General features: G+C 48.5%; 1 protein-coding gene across 1 annotated transcript in view; it reads right to left on the minus strand.

The window, feature by feature from the left end:
- LOC144134452 (sperm-specific sodium:proton exchanger-like) overlaps nucleotides 1–21,429 on the minus strand; it is a 38,574-nt gene that overhangs the window by 804 nt on the left and 16,341 nt on the right. The window contains exons 12-23 of the mRNA XM_077667365.1: nucleotides 15,391–15,477; nucleotides 14,412–14,506; nucleotides 13,351–13,411; nucleotides 12,055–12,342; nucleotides 10,749–10,955; nucleotides 9,600–9,782; nucleotides 8,239–8,403; nucleotides 5,957–6,082; nucleotides 3,377–3,469; nucleotides 1,703–1,888; nucleotides 1,298–1,435; nucleotides 544–744 (exon numbers count right to left, since the gene is read on the minus strand). Coding sequence (XP_077523491.1) covers nucleotides 544–744; nucleotides 1,298–1,435; nucleotides 1,703–1,888; nucleotides 3,377–3,469; nucleotides 5,957–6,082; nucleotides 8,239–8,403; nucleotides 9,600–9,782; nucleotides 10,749–10,955; nucleotides 12,055–12,342; nucleotides 13,351–13,411; nucleotides 14,412–14,506; nucleotides 15,391–15,477 — 1,830 coding nt within the window. The remainder of the gene's footprint in view (nucleotides 1–543; nucleotides 745–1,297; nucleotides 1,436–1,702; nucleotides 1,889–3,376; nucleotides 3,470–5,956; nucleotides 6,083–8,238; nucleotides 8,404–9,599; nucleotides 9,783–10,748; nucleotides 10,956–12,054; nucleotides 12,343–13,350; nucleotides 13,412–14,411; nucleotides 14,507–15,390; nucleotides 15,478–21,429) is intronic.

The following is a 21,429-nucleotide window of genomic DNA, read 5'->3' on the forward strand; positions in this document are numbered from 1 at the left end:
GCCGACGTTCATGCTAGCGCCTTTTTAAGTCTTCTGGGTAGTGACAAGCAATAGGGGACAAAATTTATGCCCTCCTCCCTCATGCCGATTGGGGAGGGGCACTACCTCCTTTCCCTCCTCTGCGTGCTGTATACCACTACCACGAACCAGCTACAATTGTTACACCCCGTAGGGGATTCATACTGCTACTTCGCACAAACCACGTTCAAAGAGGAAATTGCCGATTAGTGACGATCGGCCCACAGTCGGGCTTAGATAGGCAGCCGACGTGATCAGCAGTGGAACGTGGGACTGACGTTGCGCCAAGGCTAAGCACGGACATAGTTGGTTGAAGGCTGGCAGGGAAAGCTTGTTGGGTCTACAATGGGCAGTTACGAGTCGCCGATCGCCATTTCAAGGTTATCGCCTCTGCGTCGTTACACTGTCTGGCCGACCAACGAAGTTGGCCGAATATGTGCAACGAAATGTACCCGTCCACCACGTGGCAGTGCTATCTGCCACATAGATACAACTACCACGACGTATATATACCACTTTGCTCACCGAAATGTCTAGGCAGCGCACGCTCTCGGGCACGAACTGGGGCCCGTGGAAGGCGCGGCGTCCCGTCTCTGAACTGTACATGGTGCCCTGCACCAGCACTGCGCAGTCGACGTCGTCGTCCAGCACGAGGCTGGAGGTGCGCCCTAAGTACGGTAGCCGGCCGTCCTCGACGTAGCGCTGCAGGGCGTCCGGATCCACGCTCTGCACACGAGTCGACAAAGATATGAAGGAGAGACACGTGCTGAGGACAAAGTCGTGGCTTCCACAGACCAGAGCGGAGGGATGGAGTCGTTATTAAGCCACCAGTCGAGCTGAAGCCAGTAACGTATAGTAGTAAGCTGTACCAGTAACCTAAGCTTACAGGGGTAAGCTAGGACAAGAGCTTGGGATCTGTGGCACTGAGGAGTTTATCAAGTTAGCTAGGATAGTGCAAAAGTGGAGGTCATTGGGAGAGGCCTTTGTTCTTCTGTGGGCTCAGCTTCGGCTGTCGGAGCTGTTGCTGAAGCAACATTATCCACTGCCCCTTCTCTGTTTCCTTGAGTAAGCCTCTTTCATAATCGCGAGGCAGCAATTTGTTCAGCAAATGTTCGGTAAGCAGTAAACTTGTCCTCCAGCACACATCTCAAACTTGTTCTGCCGACTGTTGATGAACTAATCTCGTGTCCAACATGCCACTCGCCGAAGCGTACGATTCTCGTGGCGTCTCAACGCCGTTCTCGAAGACAGGTGCTCAGCTTAGCGGAGCACTGCGCACCTCAAACTCGTCGCGTGCCTCCAGCAAGTTCAGGGCTATCCGCACGGCCACCCAGTGCCACATGCGGTACAGGATGCAGGGTGAAGAGTCGTCCCGCGCGACCAGCGTCTCCATCAGGGGCCTCGGGATCGCGCAGACCTGGAGAGAAGGAAAAACGCAAGCGTCGGGTTTAGGCCTTTTAAGACACAAAATGTTCCCTTGCGGTCGTTCTCTGATGACACCCTTATGCATTCAACCGAAAATAAAAGCAGCGAATATAATCATTAAGCTGCTTGACTAGCGGAAGCAATGTGCACTGTCTTGTGACGTCTTGCCAGTTGTAAAACTCGGAATCACAATCCGGGGTCTGTGGTATACCAGTGCCACAGCGCGTATATAGTGGCAAACGCCGGTGGGCCGGCCTACCTCGATGTCGGTCTCGCAGATGACGTCGCAGACGGAGTGGCCCTTGGTAAGGAAGCCCACGATGCCGAGAGAGCCCGGCCCCACCAGGAAGTCGCATAAGGGGCCCTCGCCCGAGAAGAACTGCAGCGAGTCCGAGTTGGCCAGAACGGGAGGCCGCCGGCTGGGGCAGCGGTCTGTGGCCTCGATCTGGACAAGTCGCGGATAGGCATTGTGGTGGGCGTTAAACACTGCCGACATTTTCGCCATCATGGCGCAGGGAACCACATCAGTCTGGTTACTAAAAGACGAATACATACACAAAAGAACAACTCCGGGGCAAGGAGAAGTGACAACGACAGGAGTACCGCGTTTACCACGTCATAGCCCACTTGCAGACTTATGAGGATCGTGACAGCAGATGGCGCCTATGTTGGAAGACGCGTTCTCGAAAGCGCCCTTTCATTGGACCGTATTGCTTTTATGCGCAGGTCTCAAATCACATTATCATTCACCAGCAGCTGAGTATATGGAGTTTTGGTTAGCACCCAGGAAACATTATGGCAACGCGGGCGGCAGTTTGTGTAAACCAGGCAAATATGAACGGCGAGAAAGCACGGACTGCACAGATATTAGGACGACGCAGCAACTGATGGATACCAGTGCCACAGCGCGTATAGCGGCAAACGCCGGTGGACCGGCCTACCTCGATGTCGGTGCAGGGCACACTTAAAACAAAAAAAATTGTCCACCTCTGTCGTCCATCTTCAGTGCGTGCTCATGTGTTTTCGCTGGTTTTGAGGTCTCTCATCACAGTATGCAAAGTTCGCTTAACATAAATGGGCATGGGTGTGTGGGCTGGAGGTCTCCGGATTAATTTCGACAACCTTGTATTCCTCAACGTGCTCTAACGTTGATCAGAGCACGGGCGTGTTTACTCTTGACTTCACCGAAAAGCGACCGCCGCAGCCAGGGCTTGACCCAGCGACCTTGTGCTAACGAGCTAAACACCATAGCAACGTGCAGCCACGATGGCGGGTAGATAACATTTTGATTGGCTATAGGGTGAGCCAGCTGTTTTATGGCTGAGACATACTGTGACGCTATGCTGTTGTACAGGTCAGTTTTTCCACAGTGCAGCCGCCTCAGCCGCTCTTGAATTCCTTCAAGAAACGAGCCTTTATCACCTATTCCTTTAGTGTGTGCCGGATGAATTGACTCAACCAACCACTACTGTGGGGCTCACCGGTACGTACTCGTTGTTATGGACAATGCGGATTTATTTGTTAGCTCTCACTGAGGGGGCCAAGGGCGTGCAGTCTCATGTGCGCTTTGCATCTCACAAAAAACTTAGTTAACTCTGGTTTTTTCCTGTAGACAGTTACTGAATAGGTGAAGTAGACTAGTCACACACCACAAGAACAGGTTACGAGGTCGCTGCTGGGCTTGCTGGTTAGTCATTCTATCATTCTAGAAAACTAGCGCATAAAGACTGCGAGGGACATAACTATCGTGTTCCTTTTTCTTCCTTTGTGTCTTTTGGGTTCTTGTTGAGTAATATTTTGTTCAACACAAGATCCGTTCTTGTAGTTCTACCCATATGCACTGTACACCGGCGATAATTTAGAATCTTGTTTTCGAGAGGCGAAAAACATCTCATCTATAAGCTCGATCGGGCACACGATCAGCCGTACTTACCCTCACTATTCCGGAGAAGATGATGTGGATGGCTTGGTGCGGCTTACCGGATGACACAAGCTTCTTGCCCTTGTTGTACCTGGCGCAGTAATGCTGCAATGGACACAGGTAAATGAAACAGGACATAGAGAGCATGCAATGATTATAGTGAAGTCAAGCTTGACGGTGCTTGGATCTGGTGAACACTGAACCATTTTCGCTGCGTGGGCCTTTTCACGAACAGCTTGAAGCCCGACGCCTTGGTCTACACTGCATATAAGCATGCTATCGTAGAACTGAGGAGAGTCGTGAATTAAGATTTGTTATGTGGCAAGCGCCACCTACTCTTTTAGGTTAAAGGGGTGCTCATGGAGCAAAAAAACAGTGCATCGAAAGGCAGGATTGTCTTAAAAGAGCATCCAGCTAAAGGGGTACGGTTGATGATAATGACGGTGTGTTATGTAGCATGACAGTGCACGGCATCAGCTCATGGATTTAGAATGGGAAAATGTATCTGGCTGTAGTAGCGTGGCAGGGTAGTCCATCGAAGAAAGAAAAAAGCCGATGATTTTGTATAGGGCCGGCAACCTGGTATGACAACGACCACTACATTGCATTCTACTAAATTTGTGTGAGGTGTACTCTTATAATAATAATAATAATAATAATAATAATAATAATAATAATAATAATAATAATAATAATAATAATAATAATAATAATAATAATAATAATAATAATAATTGGTTTTTGGGGAAAGGAAATGGCGCAGTATCTGCCTCGTATATCGTTGGACACCTGAACCGCGCCGTAGGGGAAGGGATAAAGGTGGGAGTGAAAGAAGAAAGGAAGAAAGAGGTGCCGTAGTGGAGGGCTCCGGAATAATTTCGACCACCTGGGGATCTTTAACGTGCGCTGACATCGCACAGCACACGGGCGCATTAGCGTTTTGCCTCCATAAAAACACAGCAGGGTTGGGTTCGAACCCGGGAACTCCGGATCAGTAGCCGAGCGCCCTAGCCACTGAGCCACCGCGACGGGTTGTATTCTTATCGAGGGTTGAGCTTCTAGACGCGCTGCACGTGGGTTGTGAGGGACGCTGTAGTGGAGGGCTCCGTATTGAGGCCAGGGGCAAGCTTGTACCTATTGTACAACGGTGGGTACCTGGCGGCACTGGGGGTCGAACCTCGCACCTCCCGCATGCTCACACCACTAGAACACTGCTGCGGTTCTGCAGGTATTGTACGCTGTGATGTGTGTGTGTTGCGGTTTGCGCAGATGTCTGACGGCATTTTTTTTGCCCACGAGGTGTTTGCGCAAGCTAACCTCTGCGGCTTGCGGTCGCAAACCCCTGACGGACTACAAGTCTACTACGTCCACGGAATCCCGGCAGTTGTCTGTGCGATGCAGGCGCTCGCTGAGGCTGTTTTTTGTAATGCGAAAACATTATATTTCCCATTAGCAAAAAGGGCAGCGTCCGCCGTCTATGACATTAGATTAGGAGGATGCCAGAACGCCGCTGTACGATGTCACAACACATGTAAGCAAACACATACCTGCATAGTCATAATGGTGAAACCTAACGTACTGTGAAAGTCATGACTCGCAGTCACACTCATTCTACAACGTATCATGGGCGCTCATAACTCAATCACTCTGCAACGAAGCACTAGCACTTTGCCAGTAACGTAATGCAAGATATATATAGAATTTGTACAATGCATTCATTGTCATGGCTTGTAGTCTTAGTCACGACTCAGTCATTGTGCAACGTAGCGTGACTCAACTCTTTGATGCTTTCGCGTTCTCACATGTAATAAGTCTTAAGTGTCCGTGCCGTATTTTTTCTACGCACACTTCTAATCACGCAGCCGCCCCGGTGGCTGAGTGGTTGCGGCGGTCGGCTGCCGGCCCGTAAGACTCGGGTTCAATCCTGGTCGCGACGGTCGAATTTTTATGGAGGCGGAATTCTAGAGGCCCGTGTACTGTGCGATGTCAGTGCACGTTAAAGAACCCCAGGCGGTCGAAATTTCCGGAGCCCTTCACTACGGCGTCCCTCATAGCCTGAGTAGCATTGGGACGTTAAACCCACATAAACCAAACCAACTTCTAATCATGCAGTAAGGGCGCGAGGTATATTTTTATTTATTTATTTAATTACAGAATACTGCAGGCCCTTCTGGGCCCTAGCAGGAGGGGCAATACAGTGCAACATGAATATAAAAAATAAAACACTGAAAGAAAATTCGAAACACAAAGCAAAATAAGTTAGATGGCGTCAATCTTCTATTTCTTCAATGGAGTCTATGTCACGTAGTGCTGTTAAAGGTAAAGCATTCCATTCAGTTATGGTGCGAGGGAAGGAGTATTTAAATAGATTAGTTCTGGCGGTGAATGGAGTTGGTGAATCAGAGTGGCGCATGCAACGCATCGAGCTTTATGCTTCTATGGTAGTTTTGCTGCTACGATGTCCCTACTGGCTCTAACATCGGCAGCTACGTGAGGTGGATTTACGCTCGGTATCACGGCGGTTTCCGTTGGAAGCAGCATCTCTAACGGCTGCAGGGACGCTTTTACGGCGGCAGTATATGCATCACCCACCATCTTGAGCCTTGGCACGCACTCGCCGGGCAGCCAGGGCACGCTGAGCAGAAAGCTGAGCGTAGTCTCGGGCACGGACACCGAGCTGGGCAGCCGGTTCAGGTCGCGGATCATCTGCTCCAGGCGCTGCACCGACAACGACGTGCGAAAAAGTTCGGCGCGTCGTATACTTCTCGTTTAGAGTTGTAGAACTCTACGCTCCCCCCCTCCCCCTTTTTAGCCATTTAAACTGCGCGCGTTATCTTCCAGTCATCTAGGTGCGCGCGCAGGCAGCGCAACTGCGCATGACCGAACCGCTGCTCGCCAGACGTGGCGATCGCTGCGCTGAAGGCGTGATGACTTGATAAGGGCAGCAAAGAGGCATGCGCAGAAGATTCATGTGGGAGCGTTTCTAGAGCGTGGTCGCGGATTCGGCGGTCACGGATTCGGTCACGTGGTCATGAATTCGGCGGTCAGCACAAGCCAGCAGTATGTGCTACACGGACGTCGGGGCGGTACCGTACCGTGATGGAGAGCGCAGATGGAAGTGCCGTCTGCAAGGATTGAATAGCTGTTTGGCGTGAGTGGCTGCTACGCAAGCAGGCAGGTTTCGTGTAGCGTTTCAAGCCCTCGTGGCTGCGGCTTGGGCTCATTCGCGTCTCACTGTACTTTGTTTAGCGCTTTTTAACTGCCCTTCCGACTCTATTTTTGTTCTACCGAGCTCAGGTGTAGCGCCTGTTTTCTCGTAGCCTTAGCCTTGCACTGTCCCGAGGGGTAGCATGCTTGGCTCAGTTCTATGATGTACCCCTTTTGAAGCGTTGTTTTGGTCCGGAATTAACCAGTCTTTTGGAGCGAAAGCTCCACTACGCCTATTTCGCCAATGTCACCGGGTACTGCCGTGTGACCTTCAAGCTAGAGGCGCGCCGGAGGTGCGACTATGACGTCGTACCACGTAACTTGCCGCATGCGCCGACCGCCGCCTCTCCAGTCATGGCCACGTGACTAACCACGTGACTCGCCGTTCACTTAATAAGAATACGAAACCGCGGTTCACGTTGAGTTTCGCCATGGACCAGAGCGCGGCAGGCAGTGCGGCCAGAACCCTTGTGAGAACCCTGCATTCTTGCAGTCTCTCCGGTCTACCATGTGATGTGGCCGAGATACCGACAATGGCTAACTACCACAGCGACCACAGAACCGTGTTTGTTGCCGTCTGTCTTTGCGGTCTACCTTGTGTGTGGTCGAGATAAAGACAATGATCAACGCAGCTTTCGCTCTGTCTAACTAGGTTTAGAAGAATTGAGTTAAACCTCAGTAATTTTTTTTGCTGACTGTGGGTGTGTCACTCGTCGGGCGAGACCACGGCTCGTGGTCCCCGTTACCTGGAAGGCGAGGCCTTCAGAATAGAGAATTTCCCTCTTTATTGTTCGTTTTTTTCATAAGCAAAGATGACAGAATGTGTCGGGATTGCTAGTAATTTGGTTTCCCGCGTCGCAACTTGACCATCTGCTTGCGTACGACGTGTCGACATCTCGAAGCAGGCAGATGGCGTACGAAGCCAGCCGCGCGTACTAGAAGCATTTGGAATCATTATGTAAGGTAACGAAGTCCGAAACAGTGTATGTTCCATCCGGCCTAGAGCCAGGAAAGAGGCACAAGCAATTGTAGCAGGGGTCCATAAACGCCTGCTACTGAGCATACCACTTAATCCAAACTTCCTTTAGTGGAGTGAGCACCACGAGAGCGAGGCGACGGCTTCTATGAATGCGCCGTTCTCACGCTCTTGCGAGCAAGCGATGTACAGTCTTAGTCAAAAGTCTTAAGGCCAAAGGCTTCTCGCCTCAGCCGCATAACAGAGCCATTACGGCACTATTGAAGACCGAATGACCATGAAATGCTGGCAGAAGGTTTTTTCTCGAGGTAGAGAAGAGTCTTGCTTGACCTGGGTTTTGAATGATCCGCAGCACGTAGCATTCTAGCAAAATTCATTTCAATGCTGCCTCCTCATTTCCTTTTCACACAGTGTTGCTCCGCATCTTTCAATTCTGCAGCTTCACAACCTCTCTCTATGATTAATAAATGTTTTCACCACCACCACCACCACCACCACCACCCACCGCTGGTGACTGATGTTCAGGTGTTACCAGCCTCACACTACCGCGTACTGTGTGGTGGCATGGTCTTCCTCTTTGATTAAATGAAAATCAATCAATCAATCAATCAATCAATCAATCAATCAATCAATCAATCAATCAATCAATCAATCAATCAATCAATCAATCAATCAATCAATATCTCCTGACCGTTCCTAACTCAGTGTAGTGGTGCCTCTCGACGAGCCCGCTCTCGTGCAGGTCGTTGAGGGCCGACCGGGACGAGTTGACGATGCGCCGCGCTATCAGCCGCGACCGGGCCACGCACTCGAGCGACGGGTATCGCTGCTGGATGCGGATGAGCTCCTTCAGCAGCTGCGCAAACAACGGCGTATTACGATGATGATAACGGTATTTATTGGCACAATAGAACCCGAGGCCAAACAGCCCTAGAACCTGACATTGGATGATCTCATGGTTACAGGGAAATGGATGACAAGTGATGGGCATTTGCACAGCCGTGAGTGAACATTAAGCTGGTGACGAGAATCAGTCGAAATGGTTAAGTTCATTGGCGTCCCGTGGTCCAGAATCGTTGAAATAAAATTCACAGTTGATCTCGAGAGCATTGTCTCTGGAGCAGAATTATCTAAATATACCCGCCGCGGTGGCTCAGTGGTTAGGGCGCTCGGCTACTGATCCGGAGTTCCCGGGTTCGAACCCGACCGCGGCGGCTGCGTTTTTATGGAGGCAAAACGCTAAGGCGCCCGTGTGCTGTGCGATGTCAGTGCACGTTAAAGATCCCCAGGTGGTCGAAATTATTCCGGAGCCCTCCACTACGGCACCTCCTTCTTTCACTCCCTTCTTTATCCCTTCCCTTACGGCGCGGTTCAGGTGTCCACCGATATATGAGAGAGATACTGCGCCATTTCCTTTCCCCAAAAACCAATTATTATTAAGATCACCTACCGGTTTGCCGGCTTCCTACACAAGCCCCAACAGTGATTAGATTGTCAAGAGACTTCCACTACCACCTTTGTTACAGCATGCCTGATTTAGTTTGCGCCATCGCATTGGAAGCTTGGGAAGAGTCAGAAAAGTTAAGAAATGGGGCAGAGCATATCGCCGTCGAAATCACCCCGCTGAGCCTCACTGAAATGCGATAGCGGTGTATGACAATCATCGAGCAGCTCATGAGAAGCGAAGCCGGACCGTGATGGCTAAGCGCACAGCAACTCGTCGAACTGGGCACTTTGTATACTCACATATGGCTGCTGTGCATATGCGTGCGCTTTGCCTGCAGCGCGCCGTTACAGGACAGTGCAGAGTGCTTGTGATGGCTTTCATGCCGTTAGCTCGCCAGAACCATCGCGAGCTATATTGTCGAACCTCGTTATAACAGAACAGTTTATAACGAAACAATGGATATAGCGAAGGAATGACGATTCCCCTTGGAAGCTCGGCCAACCCGGGCTATAACGAAGCTACGGCTATAACGAAGTAGTCACCAGACACCTTCAACTTCGTTATAACAAGATTCAACTGTATACTCGAAGCTTTCCCGACTGTACCTCGATCTTGTTGTTGCGGACCTCTTCGCGCATGAAGACCGATATGTGCTCGTTGGGCGCCATGCTGCCGGTGCTCAACACCTCTTCCTCGGAGTTGATGAAAGCCACCGCCATGTCGTACATGCGGAACACGCGGTGGTTGATCGCCTGGTCCATGTAGCGTAGACACGCCTCGGAGATGACCTGCGCATGCGTACACCAGCCCAAGATGTTCCGGAGTCAATAGTAATAGGGAAACGAGATTGTTGACGAGTGGAGCTGTGGCATATCTCCACGATGCCTATTTTCGTTGTTGGCAGGATAGCTGGTGTTCCGGCCTAAAGGTCCCAAGCCTTAGTTCCTCCAAGCGCACGCACTATAGTCGGATACAAGTCGAGGTAAAAACCGCTTTTCTCCATCAAATGGCCCACTTCCAGCCAATGGCGTCGGCTGATTCTCATGAGCCTGCTAACCTGACAATGCAGGGAGTGGCAGATGAAAGGGGAAGTCCCCTCTGTGCACTGTCGGGGATAGTTCCCTCCATTCATTTTTACGCCACTCCCTGCATTGTGACGTTACTGCAGCAGGTTCATGAGAATCGACGAACGCCATTGTCTGCAAGGTCGTCTGTTGACGGAGAAAAGCTGTTTTTTTTTCAATAGGACTATAATAATTTGACAGCGACTTTTGAGTTTCAATAAAATTCCAAACTGTGTCACGGCCGATTTTGAACACCCATTAAATGCGCATTTGACGCAATGTAGTACTTAACTGATTTGTCACCTTCTTTTTAAAACAAATTGTTGTTATCGCGCATCTTCTGCAAGAACCGGCAAAGAAGATCAGAAGTGTGAACACCGTACTAAATGAAGGGGAGGTATGGTACAAGGTTTCAGGGGTGTTGCGGTGCTGCTGGTGTCAGTAATCGAGTACATTGTGACGTCACAGCATCACCTGACCACCGTCTGAACAGTGTCAGTGAGTTTCTCTGCTGAAAATAATTGCTTGCTGAGCCGACGCAGTGTCATGTGACAGTCCTGGGTTTCTCTCCAGGCGATAAGCGTTTGCGCCTTGCGCTGAGAATTAAGTGATAAAACTTCTGAAGTATTCGAGATGACAAGTCAAGGGGATTACCCCTTGCGTAATGCATTGAACACGTAATGCCTGTACCCTTCGCAGGGACCAGAACTTGTGAGCCCGGAAGGCGGTCAGCACTATGAACAGGGTCACGGGCCAGCGGCAGTCCCGCAGGGGCAGGTCTACGGCCGAGCACCAGGCGGCCACACAGAAGAGGCCCAGCTGCAAAAGGTAGGCGCCCAGGTCCATCCGCGCCAACGCGTCCACCACCAGGAACGACGCCGACGGACTACGGGCGTACTGCGAAGAGTAGCGAGCGTAGCCGATGGAGGGCGCCACGGACTCGGTTAGAAGGAAATGAAAGGCGCGGTAACTACATGTTTCACCCAGGGCTAGCACCAGAACCGCGCCACGCGGTAGGAATGAAGGGGGCTACAAAAGTGGGACTGATGCAGCCTCGATCATAAGTCCTGAGGTCACACGGTTCGCTTTCGAGCCATACAGTGGCGCCCTCACGGCACTATTAATGACAAAAAGGTCTCTAAATGAAAGCGCGAGAGTTCTGGTCATACAATATTACAGTGGTTTAGAACTTCAGAGGTCGTGTCCTACTGCATGGCTGAAAAGCAAGCCATGTGACCCGAAGAATTTTGACCAAAGGCGTATATACCTTGTGGGGGCAAGACTGGCCTATTGCGCCTGTTGAGCGGACATGATCGCGTTGTGCCAGTTGATTGTCGAATGTTTACCTTGGACTGTGGTCTTTTCGCTATGAGCGCTCAGGGGTTTATATCTCCTGCGGGGTATGCGTCAATGAAGGCGCATTAACTGTTTGTCGAAGGGTTGTCGCAGAATCAAAAACAGTGCATTCTACATTGAGCAGTTCGAGGATATAAACCAATGCTATAGTTAGGAAGATACGTTTTTATCAATATCCTAATTACCGCCGCCTCCATGCAGCCTTATCTTTCAGAGACTGAGAGCGGTTGTGTCTCCACCTCGTGGCAATACCTAACAACGTCATTTCGGAAAGTAATAATAATAATAATTGGTTTTTTGGGGAAAGGAAATGGCGCAGTATGTCTCATATATCGTTGGACACCTGAACCGCAACGCAAGGGAGGGGGAAAAGAAGGGAGTGAAAGAAGAAAGAAAGAGGTGCCGTAGTGGAGGGCTCCGGGATAATTTCGACCACCTGGGGATCTTTAACGTGCACTGACATCGCACAGCACAAGGGCGCCAATTTCCGATGTGTTCTCAGCACGACATAGCTGTATGCAACATACGCTCGACCTCGATTAATTGCACATTACCGACACTGCGAGACAACGCATTCTCGGTACTTGTTTCCATGCTCACATGCTCTGCATGCCGGCTGAGGCCAGCGTTTGCCGCTCACCATGGTGACGAGCTCGGCCGAGTGCAGGAGCAGGATGCATCCTTGCAGCGCCACCGACGCCGTGGTGAACAGGGGCGAGTGGTGCTCGAGCGCGGCCAGCAGCACGCCAGCCAGCGCGGCGCCCATAGAGAGCGCTGCGAGGACGTTGAGCAGGACGCACTGGTGGGCCCTGCGCAACCGGTTGCTGACCACCTGGCTGGGCGACAGCAGCTCGCTGCCCCACTTGCTCGCCGATGTGCTACTCGTCCTCTCGCTCGGCTCGGGAAGCGCCGACAGCACCTTCTCCTTCTGCGTGGAGGACGTGAAGGGAGAAGACCTGTGTTGCTCGCTGAGGCGGGAGTTGCTGGATTCGTTGGAGACTATGGTAAACTCTAAACTGGCTTTTCCCATACAAAAGTCCTATGGGCGTCTATGGAAAAACTATGTCCGTCTATGGCCTTTTATGAACGTCTATAAGCACCTATAGAGGTGCTTATTGCCAGCTATTGAAAAATCTATGCCACTAAAGCTATAGCTTTGGAACCATAAAATTGTCTTAAGCTCTTTATAGAAAAATGTATCAGCCTGTATAGACAGCTATAGACAGAAATAGGAAAGGTCTATAGCTATTTGGGCCAAAATTCTGTAGCCGGCCATAGGACATTTTTGTATGGGTTGTGCCATCAACATTACACGGTCATCAACAGCACGCTGTCCTCGTACATTCTGACATGAACGGAAAAGACACAATGGTTAAGGCCGCTGGACAGGCTGCGGTATTCAGTACGTTGCCACTAAAGCTATAGGTATTGTCCATACAGCAGGTTAGTTCCAGCGCTTTGTTCACTTAGGCTTTAAGCCATGGCGTCCTGAGGTCCGTATATGATATATGATAACATACGCTGTAGGTTCCAAATAAAAGCTATACAGTATCACTTGGTACAGATGGCATAAGGTAGCGTATGTGCTAATGCCACAGCCTATACGCTCGGGTTCACGCGCAGAATCGGTCTTGTTGTTATACAGGTAGGCCTGGTCAGGCCTACATGGCCCCAAAGAGACACGTAAGCCGGACTCCTTGGGCTTCGGGCTGCTTGGCTTGAAGGGCCACATATGGTACCATCTGTCGGCCCCACGTGGTAGCCACATGTGGACATGTGAGGCTTAATTAAGAGTGGGCGGTCTCAAAAGTTTGATGACTCTACCGTAGGCACTTCATCGCCCTGGGCATAAAGTGTGTCATTTCTGTTTCGACGCCATTTCGTTGACTCCGGGGGCTCTATTGAGTTTCGGTTAGCGAGCAAGCGGGCAACTCACGAAGGAAAAGACCCAGCTCGGCAGGTACAGTAGCTTCCTCATTGCTGGCAGGTCGAGATACCTGCGTGCAAACAAACGAACCAGGTATGTGTTATGACGTTTGGCGAAGTATACCCACACATTACGTCGTAAAATATAGCTGGGCCATTTCAACACTTCCTGATAACCTTATAAAGAATAGATTCTAATAGCAGTCTTCTCTGAGTGTTTGATTTATAATTTAGGGGGTTTAACGTCCCAAAGCGACTCAGGCTATGGGGACGCCGCAGTGAAGGACTCCGGAAATTTCGACCACCCGGGATTCTTTAACGTGCACTGACATCGCACAGTACACGGGCCTCTAGAATTCCGCCTCCATCGAAATTCGACCGCCGCGGCCGAGGCCGAACCCGCGTCTTTCGGCTCAGCAGCCGAACGCATAACCACTGAGCCACCGCGGCGGCTCTCTGAGTGTTTGTTCTTGTACATGGATGCAGTAGCGAGAAATTGATTCCCTGCATTTTGTAGAACACAAGACGTACGAAGGAAACCCTCGCTTCTATTCAATTGCTTTCACAGCTGCCACGTTATCTCATACTGTGAAAAAAAAATGGCATGAATGGTTTTGGAAACAAGCGGCTTTTGGTGGAAAAAATGGCGTGAACAGTTTTAGAACAAGCGGCTTTTGGTGAATTTCAGTGTGATCAAAATACCCGCAAATAAAGTACACAGTAAATATATTTCCCCCCATATAGCCGTTTTGACATATCCAGAACAGCACCAACACAACCTCACCAATGCTTGCTTTGAGCTCCAAAACACCCTTATATGTTCAAGCATTCAGCACTTTTGTGTAAAGCAATTGGACTTCAAACTTTTCATCACCTTTGAAATTATTCGTAAGGTTAAAGTTCTCAAAAATGTTCAAGGAGTTTTTTTCAGAGGGTGGGAAGTACCTTGTACTTTTACAAAACCCTCTGCAGAACGCAAAGTTGTTTTTGCATTGCTAAATGCTAATGTCGATCAGGGTGTTTCTGGAGTGCAGGGACTCGGGGAAAAGCACTGTGTGCGCGGATACGTACGAGTCGTCCTTGTGGGACATGTACAGGGCGGTCATAATCTTCACGTACGTCTCCGGGTGGATCATGCCGTTCTCGAACTGCCTCCGGAAGGACACCTGCAGGGCGGTTGCATAGAACTTGCACGAACAGACAAAAGGCAAATGGATCCTTATGTGTCCGACACTACCCTTATAGTGTTTTCGATAAATGACACCGGAGCGCAGAGTGCGCAATTTTATCTTCTACAAATTCCGCCTGCACACATAGGGCCGTCATAATCTTGGGCCCCAGCGCACCGCATTTGTTTTGGGGCAACTCCGGCGCAAGTTTATGGAATATGCCATTAGGGAATTGGTCTCTGAAGACAGTTCGCAGTCTTAAAAATTACCGAAGGGCTGATTATAGACTGTCTTGATTTTCAAGAGTTGGAAGAAAGAAGCTCTTGGTAATCAGCATTGAAGGTCTGAGCAGTTAAGGACCCTTTCCCAGGAAATTAAAACTCTGAAAAAAAAAATCAACAACAAGCGCACTGATCAGGAAGTTTTGAGACCAAATGTCTTCAGGCTGTTCATTAACACCGGGAAGGAGAACCAACTCAGATATTTTCTTTTTCTGAAGAAAAAAAACAGAAAAAACGACGACTTAAGTATTTATATTTTTCGATCCGGCAACAATGGTACTTCGGTGAAGTAGCCCAAGAATAGATTATCCCTATTGAAAAAAAAACTAATATGAGATCACACAGGTATACATGGGATTTTAAGGGAGCCGTCTAGGAGCTAGCATGTCTGTACAGGTTTTTACATATAGGCCTGCACGGGTGTCTATAAGAGGGTAGTTATAGGTCGTTACAGATCGTTATGTTATACCTTTGAAGCTAATTTTTCTGAGGCCGACAGCATATGCAAGTGAATTCTACGGACACTTCTGCACCAAAGGTACAGGGTATAAGTTTGGCTTTGGAGCTCGAAGAGTTTAAAAGAACGCATGGTTCACCAACCCTCTGAATGGTGCGGATGTTCCTGTTGATCTCCTTGTAGACCTTTATGATGTTGCCGCGGCTTGGCACGACGCAGAAGGACGAACCCTGAGAGAGAGAGAGAGAGAGCACTTGACTGATGAATGAATTGTGGACTTTTGAGTTATGCGTCAAGGAACACTGAGCTATGAGACAGGCCGTGGTGGAGGATTTATGATTTCTACCACCTGACTACTTTTTTTACATGCATAGACATTACTTTAAAAGGACATTTTTGTAATTCCCCTTTCTCGAAGAGCTGCCACCGCCGCTGGACTCGAAACCTTAAAGGGGCTCTGAAACGCCTTCCGAGGAGAGCACAGTAACTCACTTAATCACTGCAGTGTGTTGCCATGAAAACCAGAGCCAAATAATACTCTTCTACACGCAGCAGACGACCCACAATCGCGCGTCAAAGTTGGCGAGCCCTTCCCGGCGACTTTTTCATGCTCGCACCCTCCTCTGTCCCCCGCATCTGCGTAGACATGGTTAGAGGTGGCCATTGGTTAGATTCTTTCAGACGTCAGGCAGCTACCGTGGCCGCAGCCAATAAGCCGCTTAGCTCCGGCGGGTCGGGAAGGTACGCTCCCAGATGGGGTCGGCGAAAGAGCGCCTACCTTCCAGCGTGCAAAAACTGACGAGAGGAGAGGGAAAGGCGCGAAGACGCTCAAAATTCAAATTTTAACTACAGATAACTCAGCTTCTACAAAGCGCATTTAAAAATCTTTGCTGGACACTATTCGTGAAGCGGCGTGCTTCAATATCCCAGGCATGCCGCAACATTATTAGAGCCCCCTTCACAGCCCCTTTAACCTCGGGCCAATTAGGCGAACGTAATTTTTACTGCCGCGGGTACAGGTAGGATTTAACGATGAGCATGCCAGTGCAGAGAGAGGTGATGGGCGCGCAGTGGCGAAGGTGACCTTATTTTTTTAGCTGAAAAAAAAAAGAAGCGCGGTAAGAATCGCTTCGAAGAAAACCACTAAAATGTCATGTGAAAACATGGCGCCAAACCTTTAGGTTGTAAATTTAGCCCTAAAGTTGTCAACAAAAATATTAGCTAATTTATATTTGTTAATGAACTAGGAAGGTGCATTTAAACAAAAATGCTCACCCGGTCAAAATAGTTGGCTACACTTTTAGAGTTTTAGGCGTTTAGAAATTTTTGACAGCTTGACACTATTAAGTTGTTTATGGGAGTTTAACGTCCCAAAGCGACTCAGGCTGTGAGAGACGCCGTAGTGAAGGGCTCCGGAAATTTCGACCACCTGGGGTTCTTTAACGTGCACTGATATCGCACAGCACACGGGCCTCTAGAATTTCGCCTCCATCGAAATTCAACCGCCGCGGCCGGGATCGAACCCGCGTCTTTCGGACCAGCAACCGAGCGCCATAACCACTCAGCCACCGAGTGGTTTCTTGAATAGAACAGCCTCGGTAATCCTCGGAATTGTCGCCAGGCAGCGCCCCAAACAGCTACAACGCGGTCACAGAGGCTGCGCAGCTTACCGACGCAGGACAGCCCAGCGTTATTATATAGGGTTGGGACAGTGTTTTCCACTACATCAACTCCACGCTGCGGCGATGACGCGAACTAATACAAGAAAGATCGGCGAATGCGGAACCGCGTCGTTTGCTCTGTTAACAGTGTGGTTCGCCGCTACACTGAGACGTTGCTGTCGAAGTTTGCTGTCAGAGTCTAAAAAAAAAAAAAAATTGGCGGTGGTTAAGCTCTGGTTAAACTTGGAGTGACGCGATAGGTACAGCTGGCCGAGTGGAACTTGGTCACGTGACCAACCAGGTGACGAACCACGTGATCAGCCACGGCGCCGCGCCGCCGGCAGCTGCTCCGCACCACGGGACAGCGTGGCGGCGCAGCCACAGGGTGGCGCGCCGCCACGCTGAAGGCTCGAAATGCTAGCGTAATGTAGTTATCACTGCCGAGCCCATGGCGTTTTCGGTCCATCATGTATGACTGTGCGCATATGTTGTTAAAACTTATGGTAGCTGGTGATATAGAATCTAACCCCGGCCCTAACAAAGAGATTCTTGATGCTTTGAAGGAAATTCAAACTGGGCAGACAGCAATGCTAGCGCAGCTAAAGTCGATTGAAATGAAACTAGTTGATCATGATAAAACGTTTTGCGAGATTAAGGCGCGACTAGATAAAATTGAGACAGCATGTGTTGGTATTGATGACATGCAGACTGAATTGAAAGAACTGCATGGAATCGGCACTGAGAACACGGCGCAGATAAATGCTCTGTCTGCCCGGGTAAATGATGCAGAAAATCGGTCCAGACGAAACAACCTTGTTTTCTACAGCCTTGAAGATAAAGATAAAGAAACATGGTCAGATTCTGAAAATATCATCATTGCACACATTAATCAGTATTTAGACATCCGGTTAGAGCCACGCGACATTGAGCGTGCACATCGCCTTGGGACTTTCCAAACTGGTAGGTGCAGACCTATAATTGTGAGATTTGCTCACTTTAAAGACAAAGAGCAAGTCCTGTCTTCCGCTCGGAAATTCAAAGAGACAGGATATGCGGTTGCTCAAGATCTTTCTCCCAGCACGCGCCTTGCCCAGAAACACCTCATCGAATTTGGAAAGGCTCGAAAACTGAAATACAAGTTGCGAAATGGAAATCTTGTCACAAGTGAAAAAACGTACCATTTCGACCATGTTTCTAACCATGTCGTTGAGGACAGCTTGTAGCCACCATTAAAACCAAATTGTGAACCCCGTTCGCCGAATCGTCACCCTTTATCATTTCTGCTTGCTAACATTCGAAGTGTTGTTCCCAAGCGCGATTCATTGTGCAGTTTAATAGGTTCATCTTCATGCGATATCTTACTACTAACTGAAACATGGCTTAACGCATCAGTTCACGATTCTGAGATTCTTCCATTTCTCCCAGATTTTGAGATATTCCGGAAATATAGACCCGATAATTCGCGCGGTGGGGGTGTATTGCTCGCCACTAAACGGGATCTGCATTGTTCATTTGTTAACCTCCCTTCACAACTGGAAATGATTTGGCTTCGATGCACTACTACACATCCGCCCATCCTCATTGGTATTTGTTACCGCCCTCCTAATGCTGACAGTTCTTTCACCCCCTTATTTCATGATGCCTTAAATGTGTTAACTAAAACATATCCACTTAGCCCTATCCTTCTCTTCGGTGATTTTAATTTTCCCACAATAGATTGGTCTAATCCCGCCGCTACATTATCGAAAAGCAGCCCGGCTAGCGATTTCTTAAACACGTGTATGACTTTTGGCTTAACTCAACTCGTCACTGATCCCACACGCGTTACTGACCACTCGTTCAACGTTCTAGATCTCGTATTAACAACGCATCCTGATAATTTTACTCCTATCACCTTGTTGCGCGGTCTCAGCGATCATTTGACGCTACATACTTCTTTTTATTGCAACGTACTAAATAAACAAAAAAATAAAAAAAAACACTTACGCTTTATGATAAAGGAGACTATGCCAGCATGAACCGTGAATTATCAGATTACTTCGACACCTTCGCTGCTAACTTTCCACTACATTCTCTCGAGTCAAACTGGTTACGTTTCAAAACAGAGATGCATCGGCTTATAAGTCTTTACATTCCAACCATTACTATATCAGAAAGAATAACATCACCATGGTTTAATGTATCACTCAAACGACTCAATAATAAGAAAAAACGCCTGTTCCGGTCGGCCAAGCTGTCTAACTCTTCTTCCACATGGCAGAAGTATCATGCTGTCGCAAAAGAATACGACAAGTTAACCGCTCAGACTAAACGGAAGTTTTTTTCTACTACTTTACCATCTATGCTGCAGACTAACCCAAAACGATTTTGGAAAACCATTAGCCCTAATCAATGTAATGAGATTTCACTTAACAGTTGCTCTGGATCTCCTATTCCCGACACTGAGGTTGCAGATGTTCTTAACACAGTATTCAGTTCGGTCTTTACTAATGAACCCCTTGACAATCTTCCAGATCCACCATATTTTACGCACCCGCTCAGGCAAAATATCACATTTCATCCCGTCGGCATAGTCAAGGTAATTGAGTCACTGAAGAACTCGTCATCTACTGGAGTGGACGGTATCAACGCCAAAGTGCTAAAAAATACTAAACATACGTGTAGCCTGTTCTTATCGCTCATATTCCAGGAATCCCTGAACACCGGTTCGATTCCACGTGACTGGCAGGTGGGCAAGGTCATCCCAGTCTTCAAGAAAGGAAGCCTATCATCGCCGAGTAACTACCGCCCGATTTCCATAACAAGCGTTTCTTGTAAAATAATGGAGCATGTTTTATACTCGCATATTGCTACCTTCCTATCGTCCGTTCATTTTTTTCACTCAAGCCAGCATGGTTTTCGCAAGAATCATTCCTGTGACACCCAACTGGCACTCTTCCTGCACGACTTACATTTAAACCTTGATCGTAATATCCCGACTGATGCAGTGTTTTTAGACTTCGAAAAAGCGTTCGATAAGGTTCCCCATAGTCGTCTCTTACTAAAGTTATCGCGCCTTAATATTAATCCATGTGTTCTGAACTGGATTCGAGGGTTTTTATCTAACCGTCAGCAGTTCGTATATGCCAATTCACACTCTTCATCCTTAACACCTGTGCTCTCAGGGGTACCTCAAGGAACGGTACTCGGGCCCCTCCTTTTCTTGATATATATTAATGACCTACCGTGTAACATTTCTTCTCATATCCGACTCTTTGCCGATGACTGTGTCGTTTACCGAAGCATTACTAACTCCACCGCCCATCTCGCATTACAAACTGACCTTATTCGCATACAGGACTGGTGTAAAACATGGCTCATGTCATTAAATATTTCTAAAACCGTGTTAATGTCCATTCACCGTCGTCGTAATTACGTAGCGCCTAATTATAATATTAATAACCTGCAGATTGGAACATCCGAATCATTCAAATATCTTGGTGTGCATATCTCGCGTGACCTAACTTGGACCTGTCATATTAATCACATAATAAATTATGCTAATTGTGCTCTAGGTTATTTACGCCGTAACCTTTCACTCGCTCCTCCCCCTATTAAACAGCTTGCTTTTCAAACCTTTGTGCGTCCCAAGCTTGAGTATGCTAACGCTATTTTTGATCCGCACCACGTTAATCTTACTAACGCCCTCGAATTGGTTCAGAACCGCGTAACACGATTCATTCTATCAAATTATTCCTACCACTCAAGCATCTCAGCACTAAAAGCTCGAATCAACTTGCCCCCCCCCCCCCCCCCCCCCCCATAGCCTCGCGCCGTAAGATAGCACGTCTTAACCTTTTTTCATAAATTTTTCCATTCTTTGCCTCTTGATAACCCCTACATAAAAAGAGCCCACCGCATCGCCCGGTTCAGCCACAGTAACGCAGTGTATCCCCTACAAGCCCATACTGTGACATTTCAGCAGTCATTTTTTCAGCGTACTGCACGAGACTGGAATGACCTGCCCACCGAAGTTGCCATTATCATCAACCCACTAGAATTCAAGCGGAGCGTCGCCAATTTTTCATCTTAACATTTTTTACCATTGTTTGCCAGATACCGTCCACTCCCTCATGTAATGTCTCAAACGAGACCTTTGAGGAAATAAATAAATAAATAAATAAATAAATAAATAAATAAATAAATAAATAAATAGCTGGTGATGTTTATGAATCATTGTAGTTTTATGACAAAATGACGCTGATTACCATATGGGTGCTGCTTCACTGAGTGTGTTGGGCTCGCCATGCACACTTCATAATGAAATAGCAATCACAGTTATGTGGTTAATTAGCCTTAGTGCCGCATGTTACATTCCCAGTCCTGAAGGACTGTATTGATTCGAGACTGGTCTAATTTACAGTACTTGACATTCCATGCTTTTCTCAGCCCGCGCCATGTTCCGGCGTAGTACCGACGCTGAGCGCCCGAATGAGATGCCAAAAATCAGAGAATTGACTATTTCAGGACCTATGACACTTT

This window comes from Amblyomma americanum, chromosome 5 (assembly GCF_052857255.1).
Source record: "Amblyomma americanum isolate KBUSLIRL-KWMA chromosome 5, ASM5285725v1, whole genome shotgun sequence".
In the NCBI taxonomy this organism is placed as follows: domain Eukaryota; kingdom Metazoa; phylum Arthropoda; class Arachnida; order Ixodida; family Ixodidae; genus Amblyomma; species Amblyomma americanum.